The 11,910-nt window shown below is 42.4% G+C and overlaps 2 protein-coding genes across 2 annotated transcripts; one reads left to right on the top strand and one right to left on the bottom strand.

Moving 5' to 3' along the window:
* Positions 1 to 1,334: 1,334 nt before the first annotated feature.
* Positions 1,335 to 4,216, bottom strand: tmem203 (transmembrane protein 203). The gene is made up of 2 exons (XM_083983323.1): positions 4,103 to 4,216; positions 1,335 to 3,524 (listed from the first exon to the last, which is right to left on the bottom strand). Exon 2 carries the CDS (start codon positions 3,260 to 3,262, stop codon positions 2,846 to 2,848), a length of 417 nt encoding a protein of 138 aa, XP_083839449.1. The 5' UTR covers positions 3,263 to 3,524; positions 4,103 to 4,216; the 3' UTR covers positions 1,335 to 2,845.
* A 256-nt stretch (positions 4,217 to 4,472) lies between these two features.
* alad (aminolevulinate dehydratase) lies at positions 4,473 to 11,804 on the top strand. Its single transcript, XM_083983340.1, has 12 exons — positions 4,473 to 4,540; positions 5,575 to 5,700; positions 5,843 to 5,893; positions 6,363 to 6,459; positions 6,750 to 6,885; positions 7,002 to 7,085; positions 8,129 to 8,217; positions 8,729 to 8,784; positions 8,880 to 8,967; positions 9,059 to 9,145; positions 9,340 to 9,469; positions 11,185 to 11,804. The coding sequence occupies exons 2-12, from the start codon at positions 5,582 to 5,584 to the stop codon at positions 11,241 to 11,243; spliced, it is 996 nt and encodes a 331-aa protein (XP_083839466.1). The 5' UTR covers positions 4,473 to 4,540; positions 5,575 to 5,581; the 3' UTR covers positions 11,244 to 11,804.
* The last annotated feature ends 106 nt before the right edge of the window (positions 11,805 to 11,910 follow it).

The raw sequence follows: 11,910 nt of genomic DNA, 5'->3' as shown, positions 1-11,910 counted from the left end.
AACACATCCCTACCGTCTCTTTTTTCTCTCTCCCTCTCCTCAGCCTCTCGCCCTCTCATTAGCACACTCTCTCCCCCCACCGCCCCTGAACGCGGCCCCGCCCCTCCGCAGCTGCACGAGCGGCCTTGGCAGTCCCCCTCCGCTTCGTGATTGGTCGTCACGACCCACGGACACGCCCCTCCCCTCTCTGTAGACCGCCGCACATTGACGCAAGCCACTCGGCCTGTCAATCAAACGTGTTGCGTTCACGTTCAAACCGCACCTTCAAAATAAAGACTATAATTAACGTTGTGAACGGATGTGTCTCATGCCATTAGGTGATATCATTGAAACTGTTTATACTAATCGGTTTCGTTATCAGAAGCACCTCTACTGGACTGCCAGTGTTGTATTAAAGTCAGTGTTTTGTAACACGGTGTTACAGTGTGAAGATACAGTGAGGTAAGTGTTGGCCTGCCATGAGCAGAGTGTCCTCAGCCGGGTGGAGACGGGACGGTTGTTCATTCAGCAGCCCAGTCGCCGGTGATGCCACCTGTCGATAATCCGGCTGTAGTAAACACATGAGCCGAGGAGCAGTCTGCTGCACATGAATCAGCACTTAGAGGGCTATTCTTGGGTACTACAACAGATTACTGTACCTCATCAAACATTTATCACCAAGCTACAATTAAGAGCAGCAAGGCTAAAGAGCGCAGAGGCGGAAAAAGAATCGGTCAGGACAGAGCTTGTTTACTTCACCCTCTCGTCTTGAATCTGGTAAACACTAGACGGGGAGGTTTAAATTATATTAATTTTTTTTTATGATAATATTGCTGTTACAATTTAAAATGTAAAAGGTTGGGGTAAAATAATCAAATATATATAGAAAGCAAAACCATACATCATTTCCACTGAATCAATGTCCACCACCAAAGGTGATGAATAAAATGTGTCGTTTTCTGATTTGTTCGGTGTGCAATTTGACTTTCACATGATCGTGGCTGTAAAACATAATCAAGAGACAGTGACAATAAAAAAGCAGATGGTATATATAGGCAACTCGTGACTGGTGTATGGGGAACATTACAGGGAGGATATGACAGACAAAACAAAAACACTGGGATGTTGATTAGGTTGTGGTTTTCCAGTTCCTATATAAAAGGTGGTGGCGCCACCTTGTGGCAGAGTTGACAAAACCACTGTAAAAAGAGTGGTAGCTCTTTATACACCACTTAGCAGATTAATAGATGAAATCATACTCTATACAGCACAGGTAAAATGTTGATGGTTTATTTACATGTATATACAGATGACAAGAATGTGCCATAACAACAACATAAATAAGGTTTGGTGATTCTCTCTTTCCAAAATCAAAATATACATATTACACAGAATCTCACATCTGGAATTACCTTAAAATGAGGCACACATACACAGTACAATACATAATACATGCAGTCCATACACAAGGTAAGGTCAAATACATTACATATTGTACAAATAAACAGCAATATTCAGGGAAGACATGTGCACACAATTGACGTGTAGTGAAAATCACATTCAGTTCTTCAACATTAGTGTGAGACTGAGCTAACAGCAAGTTACAGAACCAGCGTCTTGCTGTCCACACCGATCTCACCAGTGGAGCTGGAAAATTAGGCAATCTGGGGGTATAGTGCATGAGTTACACTCCCGGTAACAGGCATCAGAGTGAGACAAAAGATAATAGATCTAATCGTATTCTGCTGGCGATCAAATGCTTCTTCTGGGAAAAAGCATCAGTGCTGCTGAAGCAGCTCTTCTGGCTCCGTTATCTACGAAAGATGCCACAAACTGCCTTGGGCACTACTGCCATTACGTTTAACCTGTCTGTTTATTCTATGTGTTGTGTGCACATGTGCATTAAAACATAACTGTAGTATAATTTTCCCTGGCCTATTCTCTACCATGGTAGCAGCACACATGGTCAAAATACAGACTATACTGCTCTGACATGTTCTCCAACCGTTTGTAATCTTACAAAATATCACAACGATTTACAGCCATAATCCATCTCCATGAATAAGGGGCTAAAAAATGTAGACAGTTTACTTCAATGTCAGTTAAAGCATGGCTGTTGTAACAGGCAACTTTACATAGTTCACACTGCATGGACAAAAGTATGTGATCATTTTATTATTCTAATATGTTACTGTTCTCATTTCAAAGCAACTCTGAAACAAAGGAGCCATCACTCGTTCTGTTTCAGTCTTCCTTTAAATTTTTGAGGCTGGTTGCAATGATATGCTCTTTTTCATTTTCTTAGGCGTTTAGTGAAATTGGTCACCGAGGCTCAGCTCAGTGTTCCCAAATTTGTTGAATGAGGTTGAGGTCGGACCTGTTCTTTACACCAGATTGAGAAAACCATTTCTGGCTTTGTGTATGAAGGGAAATAAAGTAAATTAACTGTTGCCACAATTTCGGTAGTAAAAAATATTACTGTATTGCAGTAGCAAGAGTTCCTTTCAGTGCATCTATAATGTGGAAACCAGATAAAACAAAACAAAAAAAAAACAGACGTGCAGACAAAATGCACACAAATGTATACAGAATGTGTGTTACATACTTTTGGCCATGCAGTGCATTTTAGCATTTGGGAACGCATCAAATTCTCCACTCCTTCAGGTAAGCAATGGACATGCCTCTTAATTGGGAGCCTATTAAAAACAAATGAGTCAAAATTGGATTCCGGTGTGACTTGGAGCATGTGGGTGGGAAAAAAATGAAAAAGGTGCCAGAAAAGAGATTACACTGTTATGCTTTAAATCTCAAATGGCAGATGAAGACTGCTCTGTGATGTGAAATCTAAACCAGTGACTGCCTCCTCTCAGGTGACGCGGCATGCTCGAATCATCAGGAGCTGCAGCAGGATGAACAGCGGTGAGACAATGAGGCCAAACCACAGGTCTCTGGCTTGTTCCTGCTCGGCCAACTTCTGACACAGCAGCACCTCGCACACCAGCTTCAGGCTGAGGACAGTCAGCACCCAGAGGAGCCGCAGGACGGCCAGACGCTTCTCATTCTCCTGGTAAAGACGGATGGACACGATGGCTGTGAAGTAGGTGCTGAGGCCGTCGGCGGCGAACAGCGGGACGAAGACCAGCCACCAGCTCAGCGTGGGCGTGAACATGTCAGCTCGCAGAGCGACCAGCATACTGAAGATCAGCAAAGCTAACAGGTGCAGGAACAGTTCAAAAGTGGCGAAGCCCAGCCACTGGACCAGTTCTCTCAGGGAGAAGAGCATGGCTGAGCGCAGTGGGGTCTTCTACCAGGGACTGGCTGACAGGGGACGACCAAGTCACACACTGGGAAGCCCCTTAGGTGCCGGGGTGCTCCAGGATAGCAGAGGGTGGCCGTGGGGTGTCACTGATTATGCCTGGACACAAACGGCAGGGTACCACAGAGCCGACCCTCCTGGCTACATCTTCAAATCCACCCTGAGGAGACAGACTGGTGTCGATGACTGCAGGCAGTTCACTCTCAGCCTCTCTGGAAACCCCTCCTTCCTATAATGAATAAAGACAGCAAATAAGATCAGATAGACTGACAGCCTTTATTGTCCCATGGGGAATGGTCTGTGGCTGGCAACAGTCTGTCCAACATACAAACACATAATACACAAACCCCACCAGACATTAGAAAAAGAAAGTACAAACTGACACATAACATCACTGATAGAAAACTAGAATAAGGTCTACACCCACACACTGCCTGTTACTCAGAGTAGACCAGGCCCAAATCACGTCTCAATGAGTAATGAAAGTACTTATGAATGCAGCCAGCGAATCCAGCTTTCTCAATCATTTCACCCGGGTGTCAGTTCAATATTTAGGCTGATTCAACTCACTTAGATACCGACTGATATTAGTAGACAGAACATAAACCGGCATACGCTGTAATATCAACGTTACAGGTCAAGACGAGCCAGAGAGAGACGGAGATGATGTAGCCGATCCTACCACTACAATGTAAGCTAACCACAGTTAGACATGATACAGAGCCCTAATAAGGTCACAACGACAGAACACGCATATACGAAGATGTGTTTGAGGTGTATTTTTACTGCGACGCCGTGTTGTTTTACCTTAACAGCAGTCTGGTGCTCTCCCCTCCATCTAGGTGGTCGCTAAACTGTCAGTACACAAAGCTAACAAACTCTTAGCATCGTAGCTTCGGTTTTTTCCCCTTTAGGTTGAGGAATTATCGCGAGATGACAAAACCTAGATTCTACGGTGGCCGAGTGGCATTTGGCAAATACACTGTAAGATGAACGAAACCCACTTTTTATACAAACGACACACCTGCAATATCGATAAACACGGCTGTATAGTCCGTGTAACTAAAATATAAACAATTCCGCTCCGGTTGTTTCTTCACATGGTTCAAATTTAATGGGAGTTTTGGAGACTCCAGTCGGTAGGTGGCGGTAGCGCGCCGCCATGTCGCCCGCGAAACGTCGATTGAATAAGGACATAGTTGGGTTTGACTGAAGTGTAGAGAAGTCGCACACTCATACTCACAGGTACGTGCACTGTGTTCATTTGTTATTTTTGCACTTTTAAACATTTCTTTGAAGTGTAATGTCACATATTCCGAATGTAGTTGCTGTGATTGGGTTTTAAACCCGCGTTTACCACATAGCCTTGAGCCAATGTGGTAAAATGTCATGCAGACTGCTGAAAACATAACATGTGATCGTTGAATGAAAATTACAGTGGACATGAGTTGTGTGTTTGGAAATATGCCACCTTTTAACTCACTGCTAAGTGTCACAGAACTAGTTGTAATCTGAAAGTTGCATTTACTTCTCGTTCATGTCAGTGGATTTAGGTTTAAGGAAATTACATGATTGTGGTCAGGGTCATGTTAGCACTGCAAACAACACACGTCATTTGATGCATTAGTAAGTAACTGTGTTTTCTAATCGTGACCTGACTCATCAGTCACTGAACAAGCTAAGATCAAGTATTATATGTTACAACGTTATGACGAATGCACACTGTATTCACAATCACATATGAATTGATCATGTTATTTTGTTGTGTTGTATATGAGTCCAGACTTTTCATATTTGTTGTTTTGTTGGGACATAACTTGACAAAACATGCTAACACTATGTGCTTCTGACCAGAGTCAGTTAATGATTATATTAAACCCAGATTGGTTGATCCATTGGAGAAATGTTCTCCTAAATCAAGAAAGTGATCTGTGCCATGCCATGCCGTGGTAAGGGGTTATGCAGAGGAATGGGAGGTCATGGTAATGCAAAAAAAGACGTGGATAAGAAATATGCAAACTTTATTATGATGAAAAGAAAGGTTAGGTAGCTTGACATCCTGCAGCTTGCTGACTGAGCTATGAAACAGAGCCAAGGTGTTGTTTGGAGAAGCAGTGTCACGCATGCTTGGTCAGTTTGAACGGTGACTGAGCTGTGATGAAGCACCAGAGCGTGACATTGATATTTTTGCTCTGCTTGTTAACTAAAGACAAAGAAGAACCTGCCCCGTTCCCTGATTCTCTGTCTGTGTTTTAACACTGACCCTTTCTCTGCTTCAGGGTAAAGATGCAGACACCGGCCGAGTCCATCATCCACAGCGGCTATTTCCACCCAACGCTCAGATACTGGCAGACCTGTGTTGCAGATTTAAGACCTGACAACCTCATCTACCCAATCTTCATCACGTAAATATAATCTTCAAATGAATCCAAGTTACTGTCAGATAAAATGGGTAAAAAATGAATTGTATAGTAGTTTGGCTGATGTAATAATGGTCAGAAGAAGTGAACTAAACTGTGCTATTCTGGTATTTGTCATTCTCTACAGAGACGGTGCAGATGCAGTGGAGCCCATCGGCAGCCTACCGGGACAGGCCAGGTGAGAATGACATCATCCACTAATACTTTCATAGTCATCTCAGAACTGCACACTTCAGATTTAACAACAAGGTATCAGTTTCTGCTCTTGAGGATAATTTCTAATTGCACTGTGCTGACGAAGGTGATTAAAGTGTTGAGTGCACACACACACAATGTCACCCCGCAGCTGTGGCCCCCACTGAGGGTGTTGTCCTTAGATAAAAGCAAGCAGGCAGGGTGGACCCAGAGCCAAACACTGGACCTGGACCAAGATAAGAAAAGAATCCGTTAGACCTTTTATTCCCAACTTAACAAAGCTGAACTCTAAACAGTCACAAAGAAACAAAAGCTTAAAAGTCCAGGTTTCATGGGTGAAAGTTTGTCTCAAACCAAACTTTGCTTGAGATTTTGAATTACTTTCTCTTTAAATACATGTAGCATATCATGCGTTGTGCGTGTACTGAATGTTCATGTATTCTCATCAATAGATATGGGGTGAATAAGCTGGAAGGCATGCTGCGGCCACTTGTGGAGAACGGCTTGAAATGTGTGCTGATTTTTGGTGTGCCTGCAAAAATAGAGAAGGTATGTCTGAGAGAGGAGTAAGTTCTGTTTATCACTTTTAAATGAGCATATATTTTACTTAATTTCTCTTGTATATGTCAGATATGCTTTCTTATGGTCTAATAGTCCATGTATATTTAACTCACACTGCAGCCTTATCAGCCAGTATCAGTTTTGGATGTCACTAATGCTGCTGTGGCCGAACTGCCACCAGTTTCTAAACTCTTTCTGGAGTGGAGTCTGTTACAACAGCAGAATAATGTCAGTGGTTTAGGAATGACATGCTCTGTGACCTGGTCTTTCCTCATTAGGATGACAGGGGTTCGGGTGCCGACACAGACGATACGCCGGCTGTACTGGCAGTGAAGAAAATCCGATCTTTGTTTCCAGAGCTACTGGTGGCGTGTGACGTCTGCCTGTGCCCCTACACGTCACATGGACACTGTGGTCAGTGTCACTTCAGATAATTTGCCTCCTGTTTTATGTCACATTGAGAGCAGAGTAAAAGATCAGAGATAATGTTTGTCAAACATTTGAGCTTTACTACTTGTTTTTTCTCGCAGGTATCTTGAATGATGACGGCACTCTGAACAATGACGCCAGCTGTCTGCGTTTGGCTGAGGTGGCGTTGGCCTACGCCCAGGCTGGTAATTCTTGTTTCTCATTTTCATTGTCATTTCTGCCCTTGGAGTGTGACACAAGTCACTGCTCTTCTTACTCCTCATTGTTTCTTGTAACATTGATGATCCTTTAAAGGGATAGTTCAACATTTTGGCAAACTGACCCATTGCCATAAACCCTATAGTTTTAGGAATAAGTTTGTTACCTTTAATTGTTGGTGTGAGCTATTTTTAGCTAATGGGATTTCTTGGTTTCCCTCATCAAACTCATCAAATACACAATCCAACAACTCCAAAATGCTCTCGTGGACAAGTTGTGACCTGCACAATCACCACGCTATGAGATCAGAGACTGCTTGCTGAAAAACTGCCCCCGACGGGAATGCGCATTAGCGGTTTTGCATGAATTTACCTTGAAAACAACTCCGTCTGGTAACGTTCTGTTATTGTCTTACAGCGTGGTGAATGTGCAGGTCACAACTTGTCCACAAGAGCGTTTTGGAGTTGTTGGATTGTGTATTTGATGAGTTTGATGAATGAAACCAAGAAATCCCATTAGCCTCCGTAGCGTAGCTCTGAGCAGCTCGCGGCTCTGCTCCGCCGATCTAAAAACAGCTTGCACCGACATGGGCTCTATGCACAGCTCCACTACTTCCTGAACTTAAGGCAGCTCTTTTATTTCCTGTCTTACATTACTGGACATACTGATTAATCCAGGTGTGTCTGACCATTGTGACAACTCAGACGCACCTGGATTAATCAGTTTGTCCAAAAAAATAATGCAACTCCTGAATGAAAGAAAAGTTTAGTTTCCTAAACTGGCGTTATGAAGAAGACTTTGAACAAAAAGTTTGACTGTTAAAAACAAATAGGATTTGTAGTACATAAAGGAGTAAAGTTTTTCTTTAGTGTCAAAGTGTTTTGAGGTCATGGGATTGTCAAGATGTTTAAATTCCTGGTAGTGGCCTTTTACTCACCAGACACTTGCACTTCACCCAGATACTGAAAGTTAAACTTGACTAAACTTTGGAGCATCCCCAGTGATGTTGTCTTGGTCATGTGCTCCACAGGCTGCCACATCATCGCCCCGTCTGATATGATGGATGGAAGAGTCAGAGCTATAAAACAGGCGCTGATATCCAATGGTATAGGAAACAAGGTAAATGAATGAAAATGATTCAGAAATAATTTCTTACCGCCAACAAATCCCAACCAAAACTAACAATGTGTGTCAGTCCATCCCTCACTACTTTCTGGCTTTTCTACTTTGCCGGTGGCATCCAGCCCCAGACCCAATGGTTCCTGCTGAATAAATAAATCACAGATACTGTATATAATCAGAGTTACCGGTTGGTGACTTTTTTCAGCAGAAAATGGATCCATATTTGGTTTCTCAAGTTGGGTTTTCATGGCAGCAAATCTGTATTTAAGCAAGTGTAAATAAACCACAGTCAATGCTAATGATGGAACATACCACCCACTGCAACTGTGTGGCTCAGTGATGTGTTTTTAATAGTTTTGGGAAAAATTGAACCTTCATCGGGTCAAAGGAATCAGACACATCAGAATTGTTAGTGGAACCATTCGATTGTTGTCTTGTAAGTATGTAAATATAGCCAAAGTGTGTTTTTGTAGCAGCTGCTTTCATTTTTCTTTTCCTCCTTCTCCAGGTTTCAGTGCTGAGCTACAGTGCAAAGTTTGCCTCTTGTTACTATGGCCCCTTCCGGTGAGTAATGGCTTTTGGATCATGTGTAGAAGAAGGAGCAGTGAACTGGTGTGCTGAAGTGAGTGAACTGAAGCTCCTGCTGTGTCTGTGTACAGAGATGCTGCACAATCCAAGCCTGCGTTTGGGGACAGGCGCTGCTATCAGCTGCCTCCCGGAGCGAGGGGACTCGCCATTCGAGCTGTGGTATGTTGATTTTCTGTGTGTACCGTACATGTGGGGATGAAAATATTGTTGACACGGTTGTGGGAGACGCTGCTGTCGTTCTGTGCTGCAGGAGCGAGATGTGAGAGAGGGAGCTGATATGCTGATGGTGAAGCCAGGTCTGCCGTATCTGGATATCGTGAGAGAAGTCAAGGACAAGGTCTGTAACTAAATCAGCTCAGCGAGGAACAGTGCTGCAGCTTTGCATTTTTGGGGAAACTTGCTCAGTTGCTATGAAACACAGATGGGAAGGTCCCACGAGCATACTCTGCAAAATATCAGAGATTCTTTTTAAAAACTCACTGTGGCTGTTGGAGGAAGTGTCTCACTTCTCCTCATATGTCTCCCCCTCAGTTCCCCTCCCACCCCTTGGCGGTGTACAACGTGTCAGGGGAGTTTGCCATGATGTGGCACGGAGCGCAGGCTGGAGCGTTTGACCTACGGGCTGCTGTGATGGAGGCCATGACCGCCTTCCGCAGGGCAGGTGAGATACGTGGAGAGAGAAGAGGATAACACTCAGATCACCTCAACATAGAACTCTCCACTGAGACCCTTACTCATTCATTATTGGAGCTCTGCAGTAATACAATATATAATTGGCACACAAATTAATAATACATTCAAATCAACACTTGATTGAAAAGGAGCAATAAGAAGAATTTAATTCTTATTTATGTCCAAACCTTACTTGAACACAAAGAATCTTAGGTGGTCTGTTACTTCCTGTTAACTACACCCTTAATTACATCAACACAAAACAAAACACTTATAAGCAGTGTTGTTTTCATTAACAATGACGATGATGAAATATTTCGTTGACGCCCCTTTTTTTCATGACGATAATAACGGGACAGTGACGAGATAAACATGGCTCTCTGATGACGAAGACATGACGAGACGTGTGTGAGTTTTCGTTGATGAGACGAGGATGGACGTAAATTTCATATTGTGGATTGTCATTTAGCAACGGCTCCGTCAAAAATAGAACAAAGCTGTTGGGACGAGCCCGGTGCTTATGATTAGAGTGGCAGAGAGCAGTGATCAGCTCCGGTGACCGCGGTGCAGCCGCTCCGCAGCGCTGACGGGTGGATGCAGACGTTCAAAATGCATGACATTTCTGCTTATTGTACGTGTAATCTGTCAATTAAATTCAAAAAGTATCTACAACGCTGCTGCATCCTTGTGTGGTCACACCCACCACCTGGCATGCAGCGCACATTCTGCTCAACACACCTGCCGTCACTCGACGAAAAGATATATGGACGTATTTTAAATATAGGGCCTAATCCAGCAGAAAAAAAACTGAATGCACTACTGTTACCACTTTATCTGTGTGTAGGCTAATACATAATCCTTAGACCATAAAGTATTTGCCATTGGGTGGAAACATTATGTGTAAAACCATTCCTTTATTGAATTAATTTGTTAAAAGACTTTTTACTTTACTTTTTACTAAAACTGACTAAACTAGACTAAAACCTTTTTGAGTTTTCATCGACTAAAACTAGACTAAAACTATCACATACAGAAATTACTAAAATTGACTAAAACTAATAAGTATTTTAGTCAAAAAGACTAAGACTAAATCTAAAATGCCTGCCAAAAACAACACTGCTTATAAGTTAATTTTAAAGATCAAAACAACAAAAATTAAACATCCAGGCAAGTTTCAAGTGCATATTTTCAAATTTGATTCTCTTTATACACTCCACACTGAGCTGTTGCTGTTCACACCTGGTAGTGGAGAAATCACTGTGATTATTTTTTCTTTTACAGTGAATGAAAGAATATAAACAGAGGACAGCACTCGAGTCTCCTATTCTCTACACTATCCCTCTGAATCAATCAGAGCTGTAAAAATGGTTGCTGTTTATAATTAAAGCGTGATATGCCCTGATACTTGATACAGCCATTTAAAGCGAAATCTTGCATTATTATCTAGATTGACAGTATAAACTGAAAACCTAGGAGACTGTAATAACTGTCATAAACCTGTTCTGTCTAGTGTAAACCCAGTTGTAGTCTGACTGTGCTCATTCTCTGACTTTATCAGAGAATGGACACACTTGTTTAAAGTAAATAATGAAAATGTGGATGGAGTTTCTCTTCAATTTAAAACATTTTAAGTGCATTCAAATGTGCATTATAAGTTTGGATCTAGGTGTGATCTGACTCATCTTTCCTTACCCTGTGATGCAGGTGCTGACATCATCATCACCTACTACACACCTCAGCTGCTCACCTGGCTGAAAGAGTAGAAGAACCAATATCTGAAGCCAAAGGATGAATGGACCTAGAAACAGACCAACAGCTGCCGGAGACTCAGTCATGCTAACAAAGAGCACTAAGGAAAATATACATGTACATATGAAAACAAGTAATCTGCCAGTTTTAGCCCTCTGTTATACTCTTTCTCTTCAGTCTTGCGTTGGCAATTCAAATGATGGGCTGTGAGTTTATTGGTGTATGGGCTGGTTTGCTGAAGTGATTATTTTTTTAAAGGAGTCCAGAATCCAACTGGATACTGCTTAAAAGAAGATGAGATGTATTTCCTTTTAAGCTATTGAAGGGCTAATGGTGATATGAGCGTTGAGAATGTAAAAACTTGATAATCTTGTAGGTGTTTTCTAGCAGGAAATGTCTCCTGCGTGTCATTGGGATCAGCTTTAAGTCTCTCAGCTAATGTGATTATGGAATGTATATTTGTATGAATCTGGGCCACACTAATGTCTGATAATATATGTGACAACTGTCTCAGCTAAAGCACTATCATCCTCTAACATGCTCTTATTCTCTGAGGGAAATAAAGCAATTCATAGTCAGAAGTGTGTGTGTCTAAATTCAAATTTGGTTCATGTTGCTGAATGACTCCCCATACCAATGCTGCAGAATAGAAGTCACACATTAGCCTAGGCTTTACTTAAT

Source organism: Trachurus trachurus (genome assembly GCF_905171665.1).
Source record: "Trachurus trachurus genome assembly, chromosome: 12".
NCBI lineage: Eukaryota > Metazoa > Chordata > Actinopteri > Carangiformes > Carangidae > Trachurus > Trachurus trachurus.
This window is presented reverse-complemented; position numbering and strand designations above follow the sequence as displayed.

Bases quoted from the DNA above. Each gene is read 5' to 3' on its own strand.
- alad (XM_083983340.1), top strand. From the start codon at position 5,582: ATGCAGACACCGGCCGAGTCCATCATCCACAGCGGCTATTTCCACCCA. The intron at 5,701-5,842 runs GTAAATATAATC...CATTCTCTACAG, and splicing joins ATCTACCCAATCTTCATCAC to AGACGGTGCAGATGCAGTGG. The intron at 6,460-6,749 runs GTATGTCTGAGA...TTTCCTCATTAG, and splicing joins TGCCTGCAAAAATAGAGAAG to GATGACAGGGGTTCGGGTGC.
- tmem203 (XM_083983323.1), bottom strand. From the start codon at position 3,262: ATGCTCTTCTCCCTGAGAGAACTGGTCCAGTGGCTGGGCTTCGCCACT.